At 47.8% G+C, this 27,582-nt stretch overlaps 1 protein-coding gene across 1 annotated transcript in view; it reads left to right on the forward strand.

The window, feature by feature from the left end:
- Positions 1 to 19,465, forward strand: part of LHX4 (LIM homeobox 4) — a 46,919-nt gene extending 27,454 nt beyond the window's left edge. The window contains exons 3-6 of the mRNA XM_019737051.3: positions 5,875 to 6,077; positions 10,421 to 10,575; positions 10,950 to 11,121; positions 13,191 to 19,465. Of these exons, the coding sequence (XP_019592610.1) occupies positions 5,875 to 6,077; positions 10,421 to 10,575; positions 10,950 to 11,121; positions 13,191 to 13,585 (925 nt within the window). The 3' untranslated portion in view covers positions 13,586 to 19,465. The remainder of the gene's footprint in view (positions 1 to 5,874; positions 6,078 to 10,420; positions 10,576 to 10,949; positions 11,122 to 13,190) is intronic.
- The last annotated feature ends 8,117 nt before the right edge of the window (positions 19,466 to 27,582 follow it).

The raw sequence follows: 27,582 nt of genomic DNA on the forward strand, positions 1-27,582 counted from the left end.
GAGAGAGAGAGAGATAGAGAGATAGAGAGAGAGAGAGAGAGAGAGAGAGAGAGAGAGAGAGAGAGAGAGAGGAGAGATTTATTACAAGGATGGGCTCACGTGATTTTTGAGGCTGAGAAGCCCCAGGATCGGCAGTCAGCAAGCTGGAGACCCAGGACAGCTGAGAGTGTAAGGTCTAGTCCAAAAGCCGGCAGGCTGGAGACCCAAGGAGAGCTGATGTGTCAGTTTGAGTCTAAAGATCAGTGTGCCAGCTCCAGGCAGTCAGGCAGGAGCTGTTCCCTCTACTCTCGGGAGGCTCCTCCTTTTGTTCTAGTCAGGCCTTCGACTGATTGGACGCGGCCCACCCATACTGGGGAGGACGGTCTACTTTACTCAGTCTGCTGATTCAAATGTTAGTCTCACCCAAAAACACTCTCACAGACATACTTGGGATCATATTTAGCCAAATATCTGAGTACCCTGTGGCCCAGTCAACTTGACACATGAAATTAACCGTCAGAGTAGATTCAAGAACAGCGTGGGAGCAGGGGCATTAGAGACCTTGCCTATAGACCCCTCTTGTGAGGAGCGTCGCTCTCAAGGGAGTAGAGCAATGGGTGGTAGAGGCGGGGAGCTGTGGGGTCAAAAAAGGGCTTTTTTAAAGTGGCAGAAATAATAGCATGCTTGTATGCTGCTGGGTCGGATCTAGTATAGAGAAAAATTAGTGATGGGGGAGGCAAAGGGGACGATTGCTGGGAGAATGATCTTATGGGGCAAGAAGGAATGGACTCTGTGCCCAGGTGGGCAGTCAGCCTGGCACAGGAGCACAGGAAGCAGAGGGCAGTTGGGGGTGGGTGGACGGACAGGAGAGTGGGAAGGCATGGCAGGTCTTTGCTGAGAGTTTCTCTTTTCTCCAGGGAAATAGGAAGCCAGGCCACCAGCCGAGACAGAGGGTCAGGGGCTTGAGAAAGAGAAGGTATCCGGGAGGGTGGGAGAGTGAATGAATTAGGGAGGTGTGTGGTGGTTTCACGGGTCCTCTTGAGGTGCAGGGCATACACTTAAGGTGAGCCCAGTCGGCTCTCAGCTCTGGGTGGAGAAGGAGGAGGGTTGCATTGAGCAGGGAGCTGAGGGTGTGTGCAAGGGAGGGGTTGGTAAGACGGACCAGGGCACCTTTGCTGGGGAAGGAGGGAAGGAGGAATGGAGGCCGTGAGGGGAGTAGGGGACAGTGAAAAGGTTAGCTAGTCCTGGCAGGGTTGCACAGTCCTGGGCGAAGAGTGAGCTGGGAGGACAGGAGGTGGTGCTTGGACCTCGGATGGTTGGAAGTTGTTCCTGGAGGTGTTGCAGTTTCTGGTAACAGAAGGGTGTGGGGTAGACCATGGGAGCGAGTGACTGACAAAGGGTGGACACCATGACCTTCAGGAGAAGAGGTCAAAGAATGGAGAGGGCAAGGGCAGGAAGGACTGTCATGTGGATCTCAATGTCCCCGAGAATATGGCAGGAGGGATGGTGACAGTGGTGGTGAGGTAGGAGCCAAACTCGCCAAGGGATGGGGGGCAGGTGGTAGGGGTGGCAATGACTACCACAGGAGGGGAGCAGGGCTGGGGCCTGAGGGCTGGTGGGAGGAGTAAGTGAGACAATGTACTCACAGGGGCACACAGTAGGTGCTTGGAAGTGGGAGCTGCTTTTATTGTAGAGTTTTGGTGACCAGAATATGGTAGCTGACCTGATCACAGGACAGAACTTAAAGCCAGGAATGTGCCAGAATATCTGTGCCCGTTTCTAGAAGATGTGGTGCCTGCAGGGCCTACTTGTTACCCTCTTTCTGCAGCACCCCCTGCACTTGAGACCTGTCAGGTGACCCCCACCAGGCCTGTCAAGAGCAGCAGGGGTGGAGAGATAGACAGGCAGGGGGGAGCCCAGGCTGGGCACTGGAGCAGAGCGTGAGAACAAAGACACAGGCCTGGCCCCCTTCCCAGGCTCAGGAGCAGCCCCTGAATGTCGGCAATCACATCTGGTACAGTTTCCAGCCAGCAGGTCCAGGCCCCTCACGTCTGACGCGGCTCTGGGAACATGGAAGGTGATGAGCAGCGTTAGTTCATGTGTGGGACGGACACCCCCGGGGGCGAAGGCACCCAGGGCAGCCCTGCATGACAGGGCTGGGAGCCTCACGGTCAGTGGCTCAGAGAAGCTGGGGACACTTGAGGAGCACAGGCCCCTCCACCCAAGTTCCAGTCTAGGGTAGGGGCCCCCTGGCCGCTTCTCAGTGGATGTTTGCTGCCTTTGCTGCCCGCTGTGTGCCAGCTGTGTTGTCAGAAGCACCGAGTTCAAACCCTGGTTTTCTCACTCGTTGCCTGGGTGAGCTGCGCCCAGCACCTCCCCAATCTGAGCCTCAGTTTCCCATCTGTTAGAAGGTCTCCTCACGCCCATCTTTCAGGTCAGGCTCCCAGGAGATATTTGTGGAATGAGTGTGACGATGACAACAGAGTGGGGTGGAAAGTTTACGTTTTAGGAAACTGTGGGCCTCATTCAACCTCAGGTTCAGTTCCCTCCTTGGCAAAGCTTTCGATAGGAGCTGCAGTTATTATGTTGCGTGTGAATCCTGCCTTCATGCAGCCATGCATTCATTCGCCCATCCAGTGGGTCTTTGTCACCTACTCCATGCTGGGTACAATATGAGAATTGCCAGTGGTGTTGGTCTGAGGAGGGAAGTAACGTAAATCAGCTCTAGCTGCTTTCCCTGCAGGCTCCCCGGAAGCCTGGCCAGGCAGGGCTGACCAGAGATTGTCTTCTGGTGAGGGAGCCCAGTGCAGTTTGCACCCGACTGGGCAGGGTCCTGCACACAATAGGTGCTCAGTGATAGGATAAAGGGGGTACCGCCTGGGAAATCCCCAGGAAGCGTCTTCCATGGTTGGTGTTCAGCTCTGGCCCCACCCCCAGCACCCTTTAAATTTGGTCAGGTTGGTTAGACCATTGTTTCTCTGTGTAGCAGCCAAGTTCACCATTAGACCTTGTTTCGGACCAGCAAATTTTAACTATGGCCGTCTCACTGTACCCGTCACAGAACGAGTTGTGTAACCTATCCAGGCCATGGCTGTGACTCCGGCCTGTCCTAGCTCTGGAAATGAAGTGTCTTCATCACATGCCACCCCTGCCCCCCCCACAGGATAACACATTGTTCTGGGTCCATGGTGCTCACCAGAAGTGGAGGTAGGGTGCCCCCTGGGGCTGTGCCATGTTGGGGGAGCCCTGGGGTTCAAGGGGTGCATGCTGTCCCCTCAGCAAGCTTCCTGCTGGATGTGCTCCAGGGGAAAAAGGTAATAAGAAGCAACTTCCACTTACCATCAGTATAAATCCCACAATCAGGAAAATTGCTTCAATTGCTAAAAAACGCTGGTGGAAAAGTCCATTTATTTTTCATTTTTCTTGTGCACTTGCCACCCTCACACATGAATCACTGTCGGTATGTAGATTAAATTTATACCCCCGTTATCTTTCATGTCTCTGGGGCGCTGGTGTCAACTGGGTTTCTGGTTACTGAAAGCCACTGTCTGCTTTGTGGTGGTGAGAGAGGTGGGCCTCTCTGTGGGACAAGCTGCGGGGGAGGGGCTCCCTGCTCTGTCCTGGAGTCTTCTCTCAGCCCTCCTCCCGCTCCAGTCTCTGTCCCCCCGTTTTGTCCACAAGATAAGACTTGCTTTTTGGAAAACTCCAGTTCTTCTCTGGAGCTGCTTCTGCTCCAATGTTTGTAGTAAAGGCTTTGGACACCCCAGATTTGGGGTGGTTTATTTGGCGGGTGGGGTTGCAGTTTCATTTTGAATCCCTGCTTTGAGAATTGGCCTGGACTGGATATAAAAACTGCAGGCATTTTGAAAACACATTCTAGTAACACGTATATATATACAAGTTTCCTTTCTCTTTGTCCTTCCAACACACACACACACACACACACACACACACACACACACACACACACTCCATAGGATAGAACTTCTTCTTTAATATAGGTGATGTGGTTAGATAGCCGCTGTCGCGGAAGCCTGGTTCTCACCTGTGTTCTGGGAGATACAGAACGTTCTAGAACTGACAGCATACTTCGTTCTCCATCCTCACATTTAGCCATCTCCGTGCATAGCCTTTAAAATTGTAGTTCTTTATTCATTGATTTATTGCTTCAACAAACATGAACTCTAATTTTCTGGGCCCTGGATCCCTCTGAGAATCTATTGAAAGTCCAGGCACCCCTCTTGATACACAATTTTGAACACCTTGGGAGTAGATTACAGAGCCTGTCCTGTGCCTCAGGCTGAGAATGCTGGCTGTAAAGAGGCCTGCTTCATGCACCCCACCCTCCTTGCAAAACCAAGAACCATTCCAGGAGCTCAGACATCTGGGGTACTTCCAAGCCAAATGCCTCAGCCCCTCACACCCCAACACCCTTCTCAGATCTGGCCTCAGAAGAGCAGTCAGCCCTGAGCTACACTCCTGGCTCTTTCGGGGTTACCCATCTAGACTTAGAGACCCCCCTACTTCTCGCTGTGCCACCATGTCCCCGGGAGGGGGGCTTCTAAGGCAATAGCTGGCCACGCCTGCTCCAGGCCCTTGCAGCCCCCCAGCAGGTATCATTACTGCATAAGAGACCCATCATTCTGCATTAATCTAGGATTCATCATGATAGCCATGACCATAATTAATTTATTTGGTATTAATGTGGATGAAATATGTACTGTCCTTTCAGGGGAAATCAGGCTGCCTATAAGCATTAGTTAAAAGGACCATTAAAATCAAACCTTCCCCAGATCCATTAGGCGAAGTCTTTCATCCTGAGGAAGATAAAGTTGTGCTGTGTGAAATGTCATGAATAATTAGGTTGATTGCTGTTTTAAACTCTGCCCCCGCCTCCCCAACCCCTCCCACCCCTCTCCTGAAGTGGGGGAAAGCTCACCTGCAGAGGAGAACCCCCCTTCCTCACCCACGCCTACCCTGGCCCCAAATGGCCCCACTGGCCTCTATGGCCGCTGCTGTGGTTCTGTGTCCATGGGCAGAATGGGGAAAGGAGCTGACATGACCCCACTGGACTACATTCTCAAGGTGTCCCTTCCTAACCCTAGCCCAGGGTGGCAGTGGGTGCCTTCCTCTTGCCTCGGTGCTGGTCCAAGGGGTGTAGACCAGGGGAGTGGAGTCTGAAGTGGCATTTTTCAAACAGGTCTGCAGACTTCCTGCCCTGAATGGCACAGGGGCATGGAAATGCAGATTCCTGAGCCCACCCTAGACCACCACATCTCAGGTGCTATGCATAGGAAGGAGATGGGGGTGGGCATCGGGGGCTTTGGTGTGTGCCAGGCAGAGCGGAGAGGCAGGAGAGAGAAGCTCTCGAGAGGTGCGATTTCTCTGGAGCTCCAGGGTGGCACTGGCATATGTTGTCTCCTGGCCACACAGGCTCCTCTGGTGGGGGCACATGAAGAGTGGATTTGCTGTCTGCTTCGTGCACAGCAGCTCATGGGCTCACGCAGTGGCCCTGTGGGCTGGTCCTCTAGGTCTCACCGTAGAGTTGGAGAAACCAGGAGGCAAAGGGTGAAACTGTGTGTTCAGAGGGGACTTAGACGCGCCTTAGGTCCTGGGTGAATTAATGGATGTTTATCGGGCAGTTTGGAGCCCGGAGATGTCAGCCTTGGACAAGGCATTGGAAACGGGCTCTGATCCAGCCCCTTTATTTTGGGGTTAAAGAGCCCAAACATAAAACAATGAGGCCAGTTGGAGGCAGAGGGATGAGATGGTCAGCAGTGGGTGGCCCGGGGGTTGATGTCCGGGGTCACCCCGGAGTGGTGGGGTGGGAGACGACTGATGGGAAGGGGGGAGCCGGACGCCCTGCGCCCTGATCCTTTTATGCTGCCCCGACAGGCGCTTCGGCACGAAATGCACGGCCTGCCAGCAGGGCATCCCGCCGACCCAGGTGGTCCGCAAAGCGCAGGACTTCGTTTACCACCTGCACTGCTTCGCCTGCATCATCTGTAACCGGCAGCTGGCCACGGGGGATGAGTTCTACCTCATGGAGGACGGGCGGCTGGTGTGCAAGGAGGACTACGAGACGGCCAAGCAGAATGGTAACTGGCGCTGCCCCACACAATCCCTCCTCCGGACCCGTGAGGTCGTGCCCTCTGCCCGGGGCGTCCTTCTGCCTGCATCCCTCAGAGCCCTGCTCACACCTGCCTCTGCGCCCGCCCAGGTCTCCACAGGGAGAGTTAGTTCTCAACAGCCCCAATGCTTGGGCACTTGCTGGCTTCCCTGATGCATTAATCAGGTGGTGGCCACTTGAGCCCACGCCTGTCTTCCACACTGGCTGGTGGGCTCAGGAGCCCCCAGGAAACTTCTGCTCCCCACCTGGGTGGCTCCTTGCCTGGGGCGGGGCTGGGAGGTGCTCTGTCTACAGTGGACACTTGGGGGGTGCTCCTTAGTCTTGTATATCGGGGTGCATGCACATTTCCCTTAGCATCCCGCCCCACCTCAAGGGCTTCAGTCAGCAAGAGCCCACGCATTGGCCTAAGTCCCCTTTGGAATGGCCAGCAAGGACTTCAGTTAACTGTGCTCTATTTTCCCTCAGCCTGCGGGCTTCTTGAGAGCAGGGACTTAGGTGTAATGACTGACTCCTTGTGTCCCCGAAGCCCCTGATGTGGGAACAAGTGCTCAGCCGATTTCCACATCCAGGGAGACTCCAACTCAGCTGTCTGACTCCCATTTCCCCTGCTGCCCTCTCCCCACGCACCTGAGGCCATTGTCTGTGGTCTGTAGCAGAAGCCTGGACTGAGGCTAATTCAGGCCCTGGCACGGCACACCACACCTGGACAACCTGCTGTCAGGTGGACAGCCAGAGCAGCAGCTGCCCCTGCCCTCCAGTGCCACATTCCTGGGCAGCCCATTCCCCCAAGGTCCCCTCAGGAAGGCCACCCCCGACTCCCCCCCCTTGCGTTGCTCACTCATAGATGTGTCTGCAGGGGGTGTGCCCTCTACTGGCTCCAAATTTTCCATTTGGCCAAACCCAACCTGGGAATCTCAGATGCACGAACTCACAAAACATCCAGGTTTGCCTTTGACTAGCATTTTAATCAACTCAGGGTGTTACTGTGGAAAGCAGCTGTTGTTGATAGCTCTGGGCTTGACAGAAAAAAGCAACAATTTCATGTATCTCCTAGATCTTCCCTGGACCCACACACACATGTTATATAGATCTGATCAATACACGGAGAAAGCAGTTTTTTGCTTAATAAACACAGTTTAAAATAAAGGGTTTGTGGCGGTGAGGAGGAAGAGGGAACTGATAGGGACCCTGTCGGTGAGCCAACGGGAGCCGAGTGGCTTTGGTAGAAGGTGGGAAGGAGAGCACTGCAGTGGCGTCCATTCAGGGGCTTTGTCTCTTTCTCTCTCTCCTCCCACTGCCCCCAGCTCTAGCCTTTCATGGTGGACAGGCCTTCAGTGTCTGTTCTCCTTTTTCCGGGGCCTCTGTAAGCCCATTCCCAGGCTCTTTGCCTTAATGTATTTATCTGCTCTGGTTCCTTAAAACACACTCGATGCCATTGCTTTGGAGTCAATTATGATGTCACAGAAGATTAGGGCATCTTGTCAGGGATAAGCCATCGAAGCAGATGGACTCTGAGATCCCAAGCTGCCTTTGGACCTCTGATGCCCTTCACCAGAGATACTAAGAATGCACGACCTCCCCCAGGGCCAGCGGCTACTTCTTATTGTGAGAGGCCTCGTCTGGACCCCAAGCACTCAGGGCCTGGCGTCCACTGCTGCTGTGGATGGTTCTAGAGAAGGGGAGACAAGCTGGGAGGCAGGAACGACACATCTGGGCTAACACTTTTATCGAGGATGATTTGCGCCACAGCAGAGCTCTGTTGGACAGTGGAAAGACACAGCCTGGTGGGCACCTCTGCTCGGTCACTCTTTAACTGGGGGCCCTTGGGAAGCTGTGCAGATGGTTGCGCCTTGGCTTCTCAGCTCTCTATGGGGAATAATAGCACCTGCCTCACAGGGCTGTTGCCTGAGCCTTAAGTAGGATAACGCTTATGGAATGGGATGCTAAGTGAGGGTGAGATCAGCGTGGAAGAGACATGTACTTAACAGGGAAGTGGGATCTGCTTTGGGTTTTCAAGTCGCTGAGGGGTGCACAGTATTTCTGATGGGTTCCTCCTGTCTCATGCCCTCGGCAAGGCAGGGGCCCCTCCCTCCTGTGAGATCTGGGTTATTCAAAGCAGGAGACTTTGTCCTGCTGTGGGGCATTGGGCCCTCTCTTTTAATGTTTTAATTCCTCCTTGCTAGTCTAAACCCTCTTTCAGGCTTACAGTTCCCTCCCTTGTGCTACACAAAGGATCTAATATCAGCTGTTTGTACTTTAGTGTGAATGATTTTGTTCATTTGTTACATCTCCTTGGATATTTGCATTTTCAGTATGATGAGGTTGCATTTTATGCCAGGGACAAGTGCTAGGAGACCCTGCATAATTCAAAATGAACATATTTTAAGACTAATTTTCCCATAGGAATTAATGTAAAAAGTAGGGGGGGGGGATGTATTCTGGGAGCACATAAATCCATAACCGGTGAAGTGTATCTTTGCCTTAATGCTCCTTTTTATTTTCTCAGCACTATCTCTAATACCTCGCAGAATGCTCTCTCCTAAATTAACAGCCTAGGGTAGCATGGTCTTGCTTGGCCTTCCTCATCGCGTTTTATCACATTTAACTTCCGTACCAAAGTTATTGATTTTTGGGTACATTTTTCAGCATGAGCATGGCCACCACTACTTAATGAATACTTGGATGACATTGTTATAGGATATAAAGAAGATTTTAAATTATAATAACAGTGAATGTTAAAATAACAGCATAATAGTCCCCCTAATCGCAAGAAGAGTCCTGTGCACGTAGACCGCGGTGCAGGAGCAGCAATGGGCCAGCAATGCTCCCAGGATGACAGGGGTATATACCAGCGGTGCTGCCATCTAGTGGTGGTGAAAACAATTGCTAATTCCCTAGGCCAACCTATTTGGAAATTAGCGATTCTTGATGAAGTAAAAAAAAATTGGGTGGTTTCATTCTTTCAAATTTTATGTATAAAGACTGTATAGATATTTTAAAAGTGCACTATTTCATATTTGCATCAAATGCTATCATGCTGTTATCTCTATATAAATACGGGCCATAGGATTGATTCTTTACAATAGGATTTAAAGAGTTTTGGAGATTTTCCTTGGTCTGCCCCAACCTCTTTGGGCTCAGGATTCCAGGGAGGGGGTCGGGTGGCAGGCATTTGAGGATGACAGCAGCTCTACTGCAGGAAAAAAAACCGCTGAAGGAGAAGAGAGGACTTGGGGCCTCGTCCCCCTTCTGCTGTGTGCATTGCCCCAGGTTTCAGAGGGGTGACATAACATGCCCATATCACTTACTTAACAAGATCTCAGGTCTTCTGAGTCCAAGCACATCCTTTTAGAATTGTTGTGAGGATCGTAGGCCCATAAAGCTCTTACTTAGGTCAACACCAGGCACATAGTAGGTGCTTCATAAGTGTTCGCTATTATTATTGTTCCAAAGAGAGGATATTCTTGAATGGAAAGGAAGGAAAACAGAGAGGAAGAGAGGAGCGTGGCAGAGACACTTTCAGGGATACATGGGAGGAGCTCAGGGGCCAGGACGCAGTTGTCAACTTTACCCTTCGTTGACTGGTATTTTTCAAACAATTTTGTCTGTGGTCCATAGTAAGAAACTCTTTTCACATTTCAACTTAGCACACATATTCACGCAGCAAAAACTAAAGTGTCACGAAACAGTGGTTGCCTTCATTTATCCCATTCCGTCCCATCCTGTCCATCTTATTTCCTCAAAATGTTTTGATCCACTCAATTGAATTTACAACCCATTAGTGGGTTCTGACTCATAATTTATGAAGTTTGTAGACCACTAGTGAATGCACAGGCCACCCCAGAGATCCCGTGGCAAAGGACAGGAGGCCACGGGAGGCTCCCGGTGCGGGGAGTAGAGGACTGTGGGGCAGCCCAGATCCAGACTTCACTCTGGCTCGGTCCCCTTCACAGCCCTGTAATGACTCACAAGGCTGTGCAACCAGAGTGTCAGTCAGGGCAGGGAAATGTGTGGAACTGTACACCTTGGGTCTGACGAGAGTCCCGTGGTGGCTGGGCTGGCAGAGGGGGGCAGGGGAGCTGAGGGAAGGAGCAGGATGGTGTCCTCACTTTTCAGTGACTCGGGGGCCTGTGGTGCAGGAGGGGCTCCATGGGGGGTTGGTGAGGGTCAGACCACTCTGCTCTGATCTTCACTGTTCCTCCTCAGTGCTCTGCCTATAGCAGGCAAGTATACGTGAGGAAAGGAGGCCCAGGGACAAGGCCCAGCTGCTTCAGGTGGGCTGGACCCAGTAAGAAGGGGTTTTCATTGCAGACGACTCAGAGGCCGGAGCTAAGCGGCCTCGGACCACCATCACAGCGAAGCAGCTGGAGACGTTAAAGAATGCCTACAAGAACTCCCCCAAGCCCGCCCGGCATGTGAGGGAACAGCTTTCCTCAGAGACGGGCCTGGACATGAGGGTTGTACAGGTGAGACACCGGCTACCCTGGTCCCCAGGGCCCCTCTGCAGTCTGGGGATCCCGGGCCCAAGTGCCACCGCTTCTGGGCCTTGGGCCAGGGGCAGGGATGTCTGTACCCTCTACACGAGGAGGCTGAGGGAGTGGTAAACACAACATCACCTCATCTGCGGTGTCACTCATCCCCTTAGGGAGCTGAGGCCGTGACCCTGGGGAATTTGCCAAAGCTGGAGAGTGATTTCTGAGACTGAGGCAGAGGGAGTGGTGGGTACATCACACTCCTGGCCCTAAAACTACTGCGGCTTCAGTCCCTGTCTCGGGGACCCTGGGGGCTGTGGATTCGTGGTGGGCACCCCCAGAGTGTGTCCCTTGTGCTTGTGTGGCAGGTTTGGTTTCAGAACAGAAGGGCCAAGGAGAAACGCCTGAAGAAGGACGCGGGGCGGCATCGCTGGGGCCAGTTCTACAAGAGCGTCAAGAGGAGCCGCGCAGGCAGCAAGCAGGAAAAGGAGAGCTCTGCAGAGGACTGTGGGGTCAGCGACAGCGAGCTGAGCTTCCGAGGTGAGCAGGGCTGGAGGGGCGCGGCCCAGGCCCTGGGAGAGGCCCCGGGAAGCGGTAACCCTTGACACTCGGGAGCCATCTTTCCTGAGGCCTTGTGGACTCCCTCCTGAACACAGGCTCTCCCCTGCGACGTGCATTAAGGGTGGGGGAACAAGGTAGTGGCCCTTTAAGATGGGACAAGAAGTACAAAGCAAGAGAGCCCTGCAGCTGAGATGTGGAAGCTGGGTTCCCCTAGGCCTCCGCTCCCCTCCTGCTGACTGGGGGCTCCCTCACCAGCCCGCGGCAGCTGTGACGGGACCTGGGTCTCATCCTGTGCCCTCAGCCCCTCTCCTGCGTTGCTCCCCTCTGTAGGGGCCCTGGCCTGCCTGCCGTGCTCCCCTAGAGTGACCCCTTTGTCCTCTTCTGGTGATGGGGAGGACAAGCTCACCAGGCCCTTTGCCCTGGGAGATCAATATTGTTGTGCATGTGAGAAGGGGCCTGGCCTCATTCCTGAACCCCTCCCCCCCTGTGCTCGTCCTGTCTCCCTGCACTCGGCTCTGCAGCATGCGCTCCAGTCAAGTCGGCGCATCAGCAAAACTGCAGATGGCTGCATGTTTTGGGCCCTTAGGTTGTTTGCAAGTAGCTGTAACTGTTCTCCTATATCGAGTCCTCGAATGTGGAAGGCTTTCTGTTGGGAGGGGGAGAGCACTAGGCTGAGGTCAGACATGGGGTTTCCAGTTGTGGCTCTGTCAGATCCGTTCACTACTCCTGAGCCTCAGTTTCCCCACCTAGAAACGGGGAGTAACAACATCCTGGGCCACCTCACCGCACTGTTGTGGGGATCAGTGAACACAACTCACTGGAGGTGTTCGGGGAAAGCACAGCACATTTTCACACTTGGAAGACAGGGAGCCTGTGGCTCCCACAGAGGGCCCTGGTCCTGTGCAGTCACAGGTACAGGCAAAAGGCTAAATTAGGGCCATTTGACACTGGAGCTGACCCTGCATCTTTTTGCCCCTTTAAAGGGAACACGCTCTCCTCCTCTCTTCATTTTCATGGCTGGAATGGGGGCAGGCCTAGGGCATGTTGTCAGAAGGCATGGGTGTTGAAGTCTAGTCTCGGTGAGGGTTAGATAGGCACTAATGCACAGGCCCAGGTGGGAATAGAAAAGTGGGGCAGAGGATGGCACAAGCTGCCTGCCAGGAGCACGATGCCCTGAGAGGACTGTAGCTCGGCCTAGAGGTCTGTCCTGGGGCCCTGGGGAGGGCTCAAGGGCCCTACGCTCACCTTCCAGACCTCTCGGTGGGGTTGGGAAAACCACTTTATCCCATCTGAGCTGCTGAACTCAATGACGGGAACGCACAGGACTGTCAAGTCTTGTTTTGTAGCTCCTTTCTGTTGGATGCTGGTAGGTCCCCAGGTTGACATATCATTGGTCTCTCAGGTAATTATATAATCCTTTATTTCTTAAGACTAAAACTGCCCACCTCTGTTGGAGAGCTGAATTCTTCCAGGTGGCAAAGATTCCATTAAATCCCCTTAATGAAGTTCTCCAAGAAACAAGACGGTCCATTTGCCTTAATCAAATCAGCACTGTCCCTGGTGAAAAGCTTATTAGAGAAACCAAGTCCTTTGATATTGAACCACTTTTCCAGGTGGACCAGAAGGATTTTGTACACATGTTAAGAGTGGTCCTTAGCTACCCGTACCATATGGGCCTGCTTGTTTCCTAACCAACTACACCCAGCACTTTACTTAGCTTGAGAGCTTTCCGATGAAATCCTGTCATAGTTTCCATTTGTGACGTCCTCGGTGTAGCCCGAGTGTCTTAGTACATGAGCGACATGGGACCAACAAGCTTACCAGACACTGTCCAGCCTTCTGGGTCCTAGGAATTTAGTCTCTGCAGGTGTTGCTTCTCGTTTTCCCTCTTGACATGGGTCAGTCTCTGGAGGACAGGCTGACGTGGCAGCAAGGCAGCTGCCATTGTCGGGCTTCTTTCCTGGTCATGTGTGTTCCCAGGTGGTGAAGAACAGGGGATCACCGGAGTCCTGGCGGCTGACAATAAATCTCCATTCTTTTATCCACAGAGGATCAAATTCTCTCAGAACTTGGCCACACCAATAGGATTTATGGCAACGTGGGGGACGTTACAGGCGGACAGTTAATGAATGGGAGCTTCTCCATGGACGGGACAGGACAATCCTATCAGGACTTGAGGGATGGGAGCCCCTATGGAATCCCCCAGTCTCCATCCTCCATATCGTCCCTGCCATCCCACGCTCCTTTGCTCAATGGGCTGGATTACACGGTGGACAGTAATTTGGGCATCATTGCACATGCAGGGCAGGGAGTAAGCCAGACGCTGAGAGCCATGGCTGGGGGACCCACCTCTGACATCTCCACAGGAAGCAGTGTAGGCTATCCCGACTTTCCAACTAGCCCAGCCTCTTGGCTCGATGAAATGGATCATCCTCCTTTTTAAACATCTCTCCTCCCCACCCTACCTGTCCTTCTGGCTTGAGAGAATATCTTCAAGGATCAAAAAAGACTTACCTTTTTAGGATCAAAAGTGCGCCAGTGTGGAAGGAGGTTCTCTGCTGATCCCTCGGAGGTCAGCGCTTGTAGGGCGTTGTTCTCCCGGGAAGCAGCCCGAGAGCTGCCTCCTCTCAGAACACAGCACAGGGCACACGGCCTACAGCGCTAGGGTGCTGGCTTGTTGGCTCCCTCCCCCCGCCCTGCTTACAGGCTTTGGCTGCTCAGTGCTTGGGAGCACAGGCGACTGTGTGGGCCACCCCCCGCGGCCTGTGGGAACTCTGCTCCAGCTGCTGTGTTTCTTGAGGTGCCTCCCAAACCAGTGCTCTCACCAGAACTGAGGTTCCTGAGGCAGCGACATCACAGCCCTTAAGCATAATAAAATTGATTTCTGGACCACCTAATTTTCGAAATAAAAAAGTCACTTGTGAAGGGTCAGTGGAAACGTTGATGGCCACAGTTTGAGATTGAAACCTGCCCCCTCCTGTTTTCTTCTGCTGTCAAAAACATGACCTCTTCCCTCCCCAGAAGTACAAGCCTGAGAATATCTGTCCGTTTTGGTTTGTAAGAAAGCCCATCCATATCAGTGAATCCCTCCCTGATGGCAAGAAATGGTTTCCATTGCAGGTGACTCTGAGGCTGGAGCTGAGTGGCCCTGGACCATCACAGCGACTGCCTGATGAGTCCCCTCGGAGCACAATGTGCCTTTTTAATTTGCTCGTATCATTTATTCCACTAGACAGGCTGTGGGTTACAAAACGATCAAAGCTAAAATATGGAGAGAACAGAACGACAATCAGTGAAAACATTTGCAGCTCCATTTGGGTTCCAAACTTGCAGTCCGTGTAGCCAAGTCAGCAGAAGCCAGCCTCCCAGGGTTCCCCCTCCTGTCGGGTGAAAATGATATTGTGAGTTTGTTTTGAGGGAGTTGGTTTAGATGAGTCTGCAAGTCCACACCCACCTGCAGCCCTTTAAAAACACGAGAGCTTTCTCTGCGGTGCTAGCTGATGCGGTTGGAGTGCAGTCTTGGCCCCTTCCATGTACTAGCAGAGCTTTTTGGCCCATCTTGGTTGGGAGGAATCATTTAGAGAGCATCCCGAAAATCGTCCAGAGGGTTCTAAGTGCTGGTTGGGCTGCATCTCTCTGGGTTTCTGGGTTGCTGGCTGGACTCACGCCAGGCCCTGTGGTACTCCAGTCCTGCACTTGCTCAGAAAGGGGAGCTCTCTGGCCTTGGCGGTGCAGACTCTCAGCCTATGGGTTTGCGGTAGCACCCCCCCACCACGCCTGAGGCAAGGGCAAGGGCAAGCCCTGCTTTGTGACAGACTGCACTTCTGTGGGAAACACTGTCGCAGTGAGCGGTGCTGCCCCTCCCACTTTATGCACCGACCACCTGTCCGTCAGGAAGTTCTAGAGGGTGCACATGGGAACTTAGGCAGGTGAATCTACTCCAGTCCCCTCGGGACACGGAGGTTTGCTTCTCCGTGCTTCCCATTTTCTGAAACAACATCAGGAGCATAGGAAAGGGTAAGTAAGAAGGGACTGCCTTTCTTTCACGAGACTCAATGGGGCCCCAAACCCTAAGGCCCGTTTCTTCTGTGTTCCTCACCTTTTGAGGACCGCTAAGACTTAGGTGTGTGGTAGGCAGACTCAAGGAAGAAATGAATGCTTCCTCCTTGGCTGTGCATCTTCTGTAAATGCCTCCCAGGACTACACTAAGGTCAGTTAAGCTTCTTAAAAATACGTGGTCCGTAAATTCCTGGGATCAGCCTGTAGGCTACCTTTTATCTCATCCATTTTGGAGTGCACCCTTAGTTTTGTATGTGCTGCAATTGTGAGTTTTGCTTGGGGAGCCTGCAAATGTAGGGTCTCTTCTTGAGGCTTCAAGAGTAGGGATGATGGAGTAGGAAGCCAAGACAATTCTGTGCTACCAGGAATTCCCAATAACATGAACAGTGGGGCTGGGGAGGGATGGAAACACAGATGCAAGATAACAAGCCATGTGAAGGCAAGGCAAGTGCCACTGTCTTTTTAGAGGACAGAGTCTCAAACACTGTTCTTAGCAGGCTGCTCACAGTACACAGGAGAAAGACTGTGCTGGGCAATGAATCAGTTACAGACTGTCCCACCCAGACCACTGGCACAGCTCCATTACTCGGCGTGCTATCCCATGGGGTCTCAGAGGCACTTCCTATTTTTGGTGAGTGTAGTTCGCAAAGAGCAGGCTCCCTCAAGGGGCACGCCCCCTCTGTGTAGCACTGGTTGTTTAAGATCAGTTGACCAGTCTTTCTTTTTGTATGCGAGTCAATCACGCTCACTCCCTAGTCAATGATGGGAAAATGGGAGGCCTTCCTCCATCACGCTAACAGCAGAACTAAAGTCTCTTGAGGAGCTCAGTGAGCAGTGCAGTTGACGCTGGGAGGAAATCCTTTGGTTTTGGTGGCGTTGGCTAGCTGGACGAGCTCTTGAGAGCACTGGCCCAAAGCTAGGAGAGCTTGGATTTCAGTTCCCCAGAGCCATCTCCCCAGAGAGTAGCAAACACTGGTGCCCCACTTAGAAGCACAGCCACAATAGGTCTCAGATTTTAAGTGGCTCTCCTTGCAAGAGGGGTAGCATTATGGATGTGCCAGTGCCATCCATGAGCCACTGCGTGCCAAGACTGTCCCTTGGCTCTTTTGTAGCCCGGAGGTGGAGAACACAGAACCTTACCGTGAGACCCTCTTCCAGGCACTCCTCTATTGCTTAGTAGTCGATTACTGAGGTATATATAAGGTGTTACATGGCAGCTGGCTCCCTGTTGCTAAAATGACATAGGTGAATTTTAAAAATGAAATGAGGCCTTCTAGAACCATTTGCATTATTTGGACCTGTCTTTGGCTCTAAGAGAGCAATTAACTGCAGTGCCTGGCTCATAGACCTTAGGATAGCAGGCTTCTGAATCTGGGAGCAAATTAATAGTTTAAAAAAACCCACACCACCCAAGTTTCCAGTGGTAACTGGTATAAGCAAAAATGGGACCTGTGGGGCTATGGAAGAATCTCTATTTCCTGAAAAGTAATAAAGCTACAGAGGAAATACCAAATGCAAGGGCTAAGCTGGCCCACTGGCTAAATCACAGTGTTGCGAAGCCTGGTCCTGGCCCTTTCAGGGACGTGCTATGCAACCGGAAGCAAACTCCTTTCTGTCTCTGTGCTTTCTCTTTCATGCCTCATCTGATAAGTATGAACATAATATAAAGTGAGAATCAACTACCGTATCGATAACATTATTCCTGTAAACCAATACAGTGACACGTCAGGGAAAGAGGGCAAAATTCATACATAAGAAAAACATTTGGCCGTGTCTTTACATTTTTTCTTTTTTTGCCAACGTAAAACATGAAATCTAATAAGATAATTGGGGCCATTAGATCCACGTAATGAAGTTCACTTTGCAAGAAGCATAAGTAACCTGTAGAACAACAGACGCAACCCTCCCTGAAGCGCAAGCTCGTTCTTTTGAAATAACTGCCCTCTTGCAGGAAGGAGGTAGAAGGCTTCAGCTGAGCAAAGCCACACAGGTGGGTGACTGTTTGCCTGGCACCCACGCTCCCACCCCACCCCTCCCTCACGCCACTACTGACAACTTGGTTATACCCATGGAAATAATGACCGTACCTCTTCAGCCAGCCGGGTCTGGAAGGACAGAGGAGGCTCATTTTTAAACATTGCACTTTAAAAATTGGAAACCGTGAGATGAAGAAAAATTCAATTAAGCGGAAATGAGTTTTGTTTTATTGCCTGCTGCTGAAGGGCTCTGGGCATGCTGAAAGCTAAATAAAAAGCACATCAATGGCTCTCTCTTTCTTGGATTGGTCAGTTGGCCCTTTTTGCAGCAGTTGCTCCAACTGCTCTCACATGGTGACTGGAGCCAAAAAGAGAGAGAGCAGCAAAGTCATTCCACCCACACTCTGCTTGGTAGGCCCACAGTGAAAGCACAGTTTCATGCTGCTAGCTCTGGTGAGGGGGCAGGTGCAGGTTTGGCAGGTGTGCCAAGCGTTCCTTTGCTTAGGGAGGCAGAGCACAGGTGGACAGAGGAGGACACCCCCACTCTCATCTGCTGCCCACATAGAGACAAGAGTCGTTTGTATCCCCCCACGTGAGGACGGCGCTCAGCCAAACAGGCAGGTTCCAGGCTGCACGAGCCCAGAGGCTGCTCTGAACCTGCATTCAGGCCTCAAAGCCCCGGAACCCCTAAGCTCTGGAGTGTTGCCCTCACCCTTCGCAGTGTAAATTTTGTACAGTTAAAAAGAAATGAAGTCTCATTTCCTGGAAAAAGAAAAAAAGAAAAAAAAAGGACCCACCCCTCCTTATTTATTGCCATGTGACTTTGGAACACAGAAGCTGGTGCGTTTGTTTGTATATGCCTCCTGTGTGTTGGCATGAGATGTGTATGGTACAGCTATGTCAAATAAATATGGAAGTTCTTTAGAAGCTGATGTGTCTTGCTTTTCATTTGGTTTTCTGGAAGTTGTTTCTCTTGACCTAAATCAAATAAAAGGCTGTGCTGACCTGGGACCCTTTCATCACCAGAAGAAAACCCAAAATACAAAGCTGAATGCCAGAACTACTTACAACCATGAATACCTGAACCGCTCAATGAAGAGCTGGTTAGAGGAAGTTCTCTGATTTTTCTCATTGCAATTTCCTGGGGCCTAATCCTCTGTTCCTAGACTCAGGGAAAACCTGTTGACCACGTCATTTTTAGTTACTGTTTGTCCTTCACACTTACACATTTTCTCCCTAGAGAAAGTGTGTGCAAATGTCTAAATCTGGGGGAGAGGTGGATAGGATAGAAACACCTCCAGCGTCACCTGGGCTCTTGGATAAGCTTTTCTAGGAACATCTCCATTCAGATTTTTTTTCTCCGCTGGAGACTTTCTTAGTGTGCAGGTGCTGAAGTTTAGCTGGAATGGAAAAAGCAACAGAGACTCTCTCATTAAAAAAAAAAAAGTCATCGTATTTCTTTAGCGCTGGAGTCCCATCTAGGAAAAACGAGAGTGCTTTTTTCATTAGTGATTCGAGTTTTCTTTGGTTGGAGAGAAGATCCAAATAGAGGTGTACTGTCCACTATGGTAGCGACTAGCCACCTGTTGCTATTTACATTTAAACTGATTAACATAAAATAAAACGAAAAGTTTAGTTCCTCGCCTTAGCCGAATTTCACGTGCTCTATAGCGACACGTGGCGAGGGGCTATCGTACGTGGACACACAGGGACACACAGATAGAAAACGTTTCTATCATTGCAGAAAGTCCTGTTGGAAAGTGCTGATAGTCTGGCTCAGGAGAAGGGGCAGGGGAAACTCACTCATCACCTGTGGAGCGACTAGTTATCCCGGAGTACTTGGTAAGGTATTCTGAGATTCCTTAGACAGGGGAAGTGACAACTCCTATGCCATCGTGTCTCGTGTGTGGCACTACACACAAGAATGACTTGTTTACATACAAAGCACGAGGCTGGGCTTGGGGCCTCTGAGTTCTCAGTCTAACGCTGCCACCAGGTTGTTGGGACTCTGCCTAAGTCCTAGGCCCACTGTGTGCCCCACAGGCTGCCCCGTCAAACATAAAAGCTTGTACCTCCCAGGCGGGACCTCCAGTGAGATCGTTGGAGGGGCTAAAGGTCTTTTAGTGGAGACTGAACTCTCTGCTATTTTGGGAAAGGGTTTATGATATACCATATCTTTAGTCTTCCATTCTCAAACCCCTCGTCACGAGCGTTTCTATATCGGGTCTTTGCTGTCAATATACCAGCAATTGTTTTGAGTGTGTCAGGCTGACAATTCATTGGACTGTTGCCACTTTGCGCTCCTGTTTCCACCACAGTGCTAATCTAGTAATTTTGGGGAATTATCAAATGGGTTCTCAGCTCACAAAGAAGGAGAGGATCTGTTCGTTCTCTCTGATTTGGTCACTGGTGACCAGCTCCTGAGAATGTGATTCTCTTTCTGACAGTGGCTTTTCAAAAGGACAACGGCTTCAGAGGAATAAGGGAGAGAAATCACTCGCTAGAAAGAATGAAATAAGACACAAACTCAGGAGAACCGACGAAGGCTCAAAAGTCAGTGTTTCCACTGCTTTCGTAGCCTTCTTTCTCCATGGGTGCAAAATCCTACTCAGCTAAAAATCAGAAAAAGATTAAAATGAGATCAAAGGCAAATCAGTGTGTTGTAAATTTTAACCAATTGCCAAAGTAGAAGTAAAACCATAAGAGGGCTTATCCTCAATGCATCTGAATGTATTTCCTTCAGTTTGATATTTGAGACACAGTTTAAAAAATTGTCCTTTACGATACAAACAGAAAAGCGTTGTAGCCCTTTGCCAGACCTCCTTAGCAGAGCTATTTCAGTTCTCTCATCTGGAACTCCCATGCCTTCCCTGCGGGCTGTGCGATGAGCAGTGAGCAATGAGCTCAGTAGGGGCGACTGTTTGGGACATGGCTGCCCGGGGGAAGTAAGCAATGGTTAGCTACTGCTGGTGAGGAAATACTGTGAGTCAGGAGGGAGAAAATAAAAACAAAACCAATGTTTACAAAATGGGGCCAAATCGTGATGAGGGAACTTTTTTATTACTGTCCCTTTAAAAGGAGTAATAAAAAGAAGCCATCGACACTATTAAATAAAATCTTACAAATCGTCAGCTCCTATCCTAGGAGAGTACATCACATCCTTCCAGAGAAAGCGGGCCTGGGCTTGCGATGATAACATTTGCCTCTTTATGACTTTTTCACTCATTTTCTTCCCTCATTTTTGATTTCAAGACTTTCCTTTAGAACCTTTGGTGATTCTGCCTTTGGCCCTCTCCCCTGCTGAACACAAAAAGTGAATTTAGATAGGTTATTAAGTGGGATGTTATCTTGTAATTAAATGAACAAGTCACAGGCTCTCCCAGAGAAAGTACACTTTTCCCCTCCTCACGGAAGGGGCTACCAGGAGAAAACGGTTGCCATGTGACTTATTTATCCTTTGGGTTGTTTAGCAGACCGCTGAACTGGCCAGAACTTTCTAGGCTGATGCAGGCTGGGCTATCTCTAGAGTGGGGGGAGAGTTTTTGTTTTTAAAGATTTATCTTTCTCTCACTTGCTTGCCGGCCCTGGATGAGGATATCTCCTGTTGGTTGGGAGAGAATTGGGGATTTTGGAAAGGCTGGGAATTGCTTCCTGAAAGATAAAATATAGACCCAAAAGAGTGGTCTTGGCACATACTTGGAGTTGGAAATCAGCAGTTTTTTTTAAAAGGCCATTAAAATGGTAAATAGGTTTCAACAGATGGCTTCAGGACAGCAATGGAAAGCCCAGGCAAGGACTTCGGGGTTAAATCTCGTATTTCAGTCACCTGGGACTAGCTTATTATTCCAGAAAAACAAACATCTATAAAGTTGACAGCTCCCTCCCCTCCTCTAAAGTGGAGCCCTGATGGTTGTCCGCTCCCTGGCCAGTGGATGGGTGGCTGCCTCCAGATAGCCACCTGGGAATTGAAAGTCACTTTTTCGACACCTGTCAACTGCAGGGCTTAAAGCTCACTCTGGCTAGAGGAATACGATAACCAAGAACCTGTTTTACTGATGTGTCTGGACTTTTATACGCAATATGTGCGCTGGCTTTATTATTATTTTTTTTAGAATCATTTTAACATTTAATGCTTCTCAATTAAAGTGATTTCCTGGAGTGGATGCCAAGCTTCGTTTAGAATGCGTATTAACCACTTTCCCCATCGGTAGTTAAAGGCACTGAGGGATTTAAACAGCAATCCACAAGTCTGTTCAGTCAAGGTTTGGCGGAATAAAGCAGATTATAAACAATAATATATGTCTTTCTCTTCTTTTCCTGGAAGGGTTCCAGACTCACAAACAGACCTAAAGTGCTATAAACATATCCAGGACTAAGCGTTGGGCTCTACAAATGTACTCCATGAAAGCCACAGGCTCTGGCGGTGCCACTTTTTATCCTGTGTGCGCACGTGTGCACGTACTTTGAAAGAGCCTTTTATTACACAAAGTGTCCATCAACTGAACCTGCCTTCTAAATATTAAAATGGAAACCGGGATCGCTACACAAGTGAGAGGAAAAATAAATCCCGGCCACAGCGTGGGTGATGGATTTGCTGCTGCAGCCCAGGGCAGCTCACCCACGGTAAGTCACCTCTCTGCTCCTTCACGGCCTCATAGTCCCACTTGTTCAGCCACTGCGTTCAGTAGTTTTAGGTTCAAACAGTCCTTTTTCCACCTCTGAGAGAAAGGTACCCTGAGTGTCTAGGGATCCACCACGCGGCGAATGCGTGTGGTGGGGGCAACCCCCTCGGATGCTTCTATCTGGTTTTTAACCTCACGGTTCTATTGCGAATTCATGTTTAATCCTTCTGAACATGTAGAAGAATATCAGCAAGGAAGATTCTGTCCCGGGAATGAATTAGCACGTATCTTGTGAACATCCCGCCCTGGTTTCCAGGGCTGGGAAGCTCTGTGTTGCCGGTGGAAGGAATAGTGCGTGTCCTCGAAGTGACTCCAGTACATGAGTCCCAAAAGAAGAGAGAGTAAAAAATGTAAAAGAATGACATTTATTTTATAATGGTGCCAAGAAAAATGGTATAATAAAACACAGGAAAGAAAATTCTGAAGAATTTATATATAAAAGTAAAAATAGTAGGAAATAAAATACCAGGAATGCCCAATAACCATGGTGATCTATATAAGGTACAAGCCATTACCTTCTGCTTTTCAGGGAGGAGCATGACAAGAATATTTCAGGGATAAGTGAATAAAGATGAGGTAAAATAGCTTTTCCTGTTCAATCGTTTAGTGTAATGCCAATTAATGCAAATTTGGAAAATTGATCACACTTGGTGCATAATAAATGTTAGGTGATAAGTAGAACAAGGCAGCTTTTTCCCCCTTTCAGTCTGATAATCACTATATTTTGACCCCAAATCTCTCTGATGAAGGAACTGTGGGTGGCTACTGAAATAATTAAAGATGCTCAAGGTAAAGCTTCAATAATGATCACCATCCTTTTTCAAATCGCACGATTACAGAAGATTGCATTGAAGGCTTTTTATGTTATAAGGATAAAGTGCAATGTGCATATATAAAATCCATTAAGAGGCTTGGTCATGCACCTTTGAGCGTGGTTGCTTCTGTTTTCACTTTAGCTTACCCTGAAAACACGGTGCAGGGAAAATTTTTGGGCTTGGTATCACAAGGCTTGGATAATCAATGGGATCCTGAAAAAAAAATCATATACACTGAAGTACCTTCTATGTAAATGTCTATATAAAGATGGTATTTTCACTGTTTCTATTTGTGTGACCTTGGACAATTTCCCTAACAGTTCTGAGTTTCAATTTCCTCATTCGTAAAACAGAAAAATGCCATTATTTCTACTTTTACAATTATTCTGAGGTTCAATTAAGATGCTTGTGTATAAAGTCCTGTGCAAAAGTAAGGTGTAATTACTGTTCTGTCACTGAAGTTAAGATGTATTTATTATAAGATACAAAGATAGTTTATCACTAAGAAAAAAAATGCTGTCAATTCAACTATGACATACCATTGTTTGTAAAAGACAACCAATAGTGGATACGTTAAAATGTATGCCTTAATATCATAGTATTATAATACTGTAGTATAACTATGGTATTATAATAATTATAGTATTATAATAACTATAGTATTATTATAATACTATACTATAATAATATATTATATATAATATGTATATTATATATTAGGTTATATATAGTATACATATATATTATATTATATATAATACTATAGCATTATAATAATAACTATAGTATTACTATTAAAGTGTTTGCCCCAAAATAACCTTGGGAATTAGAATTTGAAATTCACTCATAAATATTTAAACTCAATATTTTCATTACCAAATTGTGGCTGGTGGGTTACCTATGTATTCTGTGATAAACATTTACTCACGAAGGGATTTTTTTAGGGACTTGAAGTTTGATGAAAGCCTTCATATTTCAACTGGTAAATGTTAAATAAACATTCAAAAGTCTTCATGTTCAGCTGAAGCATGTATTAGCCTGGGCACTCACCCCTTCCGCGACCCCAGCTCAGCTCTGCTACAGTCACAGTTCTTGTTCATTAATCCTCAGAGATGCCACACTATACACGGAATAATAACCCACAGCCAAGTTTAAACCTGGCAGGAAGCTAAGAAATACTTATTTAATAGAAAGGTTCACTGGATTATAGCAACCTTTTAGCTGGAAAATGCTGAAACATTAAAAAAAGATATAATAGATGCTCTTGCAGATATTATCCTTTGGTTGTTACCCTTCTATCTGACAAGCATAAGAGATAACAATACGTGGCCAGTTGGCTGACTTCTTACATCTTTATTAGAGAGACAGTTATAGTAGGTTTAAAAGATTTAGCTTTTGATTAGTAATTTATGAATTTCTATGAGACTTTTGAAGACTGTCTCATGCACTATCTTGAAATAACATGAATACTTCTAAATACACATGCTAATGGGAAAAAACAATGACAGTGGACTACAACAGTGCCTGCCATTTAGTAGGCTCTCAAGACATATTTGTGGATTGAATGGACGAAAAGCTTTAAGACCTCACGTGAGTTCTGTGGGCGAACTGAAAGCACTGAGATTCAGCAGACTCGTTCCCCGTTGTGGCTCTATTACTGCTCTGTGATCTTGGGCAGTTGAAGGAACCCGTTCGTGCCTCAGAGTCACACTCATTTAAGTGGCCTTCATAGCACTTCACTACTTACTTCAGAGGGTTACTGTGCAGGGATGATACATTAAACAACGCCTGTGAAAGCATTCTGAAAAGTCGAAGACGCTCAACACATATGAAAAGGCCTCATTAGTCACACAGAACTAACACGTGGGTTCATTTTTGTCCTGTAGCAGAATCAGAAGTCGGCGTCCAACTTTTTGGCCAATTTTTAAAATTTTTCTTAAAACAAATTTCCCAGTGTGGTGGTCAGTGATAAAACTGTAGTCTGTGTGTATTGTTGACATCTTGACCAATTATGTTAAGAAAAAAAAAAAGCACTTCTCCCATTCTTTCAAGTAGGCATGGCAGCACCCCATATGTCATCTGGTAGGAACACTTGAAACTCTGGAAATTGGGTCAGTCAACAAAAGAATTCTCATTCAAGAAACAGTGCAACAAGGAGTTGTAAATGGGATCCACAGACCCCTCCCTGTGGAGTCCACAGACGGGCTTCAGGAGAGATGTGAACTTGAAAATCCATGTACGACACTGTGTTCTATGGAAAGAGGCTGGTAGCCCTTACAAAATGACCTGGAACTCCCCAAGACTTAAGGACACTCATGGATGTAGTAGACTCAAGCAAGAGCTCTGAAGGCAACAGTGACTCAGATTCTTTGCATGGCCTCCCCTTTGATGTCTGCTTACCTGATTCTCTTTTTAGTTCTCATTTGTCACTAGTGTGCATCCAGACTACTGCGAGGCAATCTGGGCCTCTTAGATCAATTGGCAGAGGGCAATGTAAATGACAGTCAGTAATAAATATTCAATTCGGAGAGAGCCATTAGTGTCGTTCTGATCACAACATCTTCAGGAAACAAACAAACAAAGCAACACATTTGTACTTTTTTGCTTTTTTAAGGACATAGGAAAATGGGTCTAGGTATGTGTTTATGCGTAAATACACATCTACAGAGGTGGCTGGAGGACAAGACAATAAATGTGGAATTGAGAATGAGGTAAGAGTAGAAACGCAATATATAAAGTCATAAACAGTCTTGAAAATGCAGGTGATAAAGTAGCAAAAGGTAACTGCTCATAACACTGACAAATGTCTTTAGGTATCCACTGTTCAACTGATTGTGACTTCTCCAACCCAACTGGGTTGAGAACACAGTGGCGACTCAATTTTTAAAATATTCATGTACACCAAAAATAACAAATCAGAGAGTTTGAACCAAGAATGAGGTAAACTGAATTCCAATCCCAGTAAACATTTTAAAAAAAAAGCTAAACAATTATTTTGAAGTTCTTTTTGAATCATGACCAGAAATGAACCTTCAGGAAGAGATTTTCTATGATATTTTAAAACACTAATTGGCTCAAACATTACTAATCTGACCAGGAAAGAAAATTTGTGCATAGCAAAATCAAACTTACACTACATTGAAGCACGTCCTCGTTTGAGCCTGCGGAAAGACATGACAACATGATTCACAGGGAACCGGAAGTGAACAGGCTTTCTGTGCCAGTAAATTTGAGTTCTTTGCTTGGTGGGAACTATTGCAGCTTTAGCAACTCAAGGTCTAACGTGCGATGCACTACATAATTCAACGATTTCAGGGGAATTAAAACAAACCAAGATCTAGTTTTCTCTGACATTGATGGATGAAATCTTCCCCTTAAATCACACAGATTGTTATATGATAGTAAGGTTTTTGAAAATTCAGATACTGGTGACAAAAGAAGAGATTTTGAAACCTGATTTTTAAAATGCACTTGAGAAATGTTAAGTTAATGACTACTTTTAGCAGTAGCTTTGAATGTAAATTTGTAATCTTTAAAATTAATAAAAAACAAGTTGCTTTTTTTTGCTTAAAAATCATCTGTGCAGTTTTCAGATGTGGCAAAACAGGTTATAAAAACTTGTCTAAGAAATACCAAGGTCAAATTACAAAAGAGAGATGAAAAAAGGAGTTCCTTGATAGTTTCTTGCTCAGATAAACTACCCTGTGAATCTGAAATGAATAAACACCTTTTCATTTGCAAATGTCCTAAAAATGCACTGAGTACAGTTGACCCTTGAATAGTGGGAGTGAGGGGTGATGTGGGGGGTGGGGGGATTAGGGGTGCCAACTGCCCCGTGCAGTTGAAAATCTGAGTATAACTTTGACTGCTCTAAAAACTTAACTACTAATAGCCTACTATTGACCAGAAACCTTACTAATAACATAAACAGTTGATGAACACATATTTTTGTGTTATATGGATCACATACTATATTCTTACAATAGAGTAAGTTAGAGAAAAGAAAATGTTATTAAGAAAATCATAAGGAAGAGAAAATACATTTACAGTATTTATTGAAAAAAACAACAGCGCACGTATAAGTGGACCCGCACAGTTCAGATCTGTGTTGTTCAAGGTCAACTGTACCATCAATTAAAAGCTGCAGTAACATCTTGGTCACTCTTACTGTAACTAATGAATAATGTTTCGTAAAACACATTCAATCAATGTGGAACATGAGAGTTTAGCTAAACAGTAGGTTGCAATGTAGCTGGGCTGTGGGAAAAGAAGAGATAATGAAGAGAAGACTCCACTAGAATTACATAACATTTCAGCATGTACTAACATGCACGCCACCTCCACACACAGTTAAACAATGAATAGTCTTGGCAATGGTTTGGTTTACATCTCAGAAAAGAAGAAGTTGGGGTAGAAAGTAAGCAACATTAACATGCCTCATTTCTGCTCTAAAGGGACTTGTCCCGGAAGCACAAGCTAGCTCGAGCTACTGAAATTCGTGTCTGTTGTTGAGGGCCCCACCGAGCAACTTTATCGCTCGTTACCTTAATAGTGACACGTTGGCAAAATTATCTTTTAAGTCATCATCTTTGCATTTCAATTTACTTCTTACTTCATTTCTCTTCCTGTGACAACTATCCACTTTCCTTAGAGAATGAGAAAAGTCACGGAATTCCCCAGATGGAGTTCTTGAAGCTCAAAGGGAAAATGTAGGGAGCCAGTTTCAACAGTGGCATACTTGTCTGTCCTTTAAATAAAAACTGTGACGTACTTGTTGATGTTTTGAATAAAAAATAGAAGCTCTCCTGGTATCCAGAAATAACTTCAATCACACCTAAGAATTGGGTCATTACGGCTATTTCATATTAGACCCAAACAGGCCTAACAGTTCAGGCCTGGGCTTGTATA

Source organism: Rhinolophus sinicus, chromosome 11, assembly GCF_057876585.1.
Source record: "Rhinolophus sinicus isolate RSI-liver-muscle chromosome 11, RSI-T2T, whole genome shotgun sequence".
Lineage (NCBI taxonomy): Eukaryota > Metazoa > Chordata > Mammalia > Chiroptera > Rhinolophidae > Rhinolophus > Rhinolophus sinicus.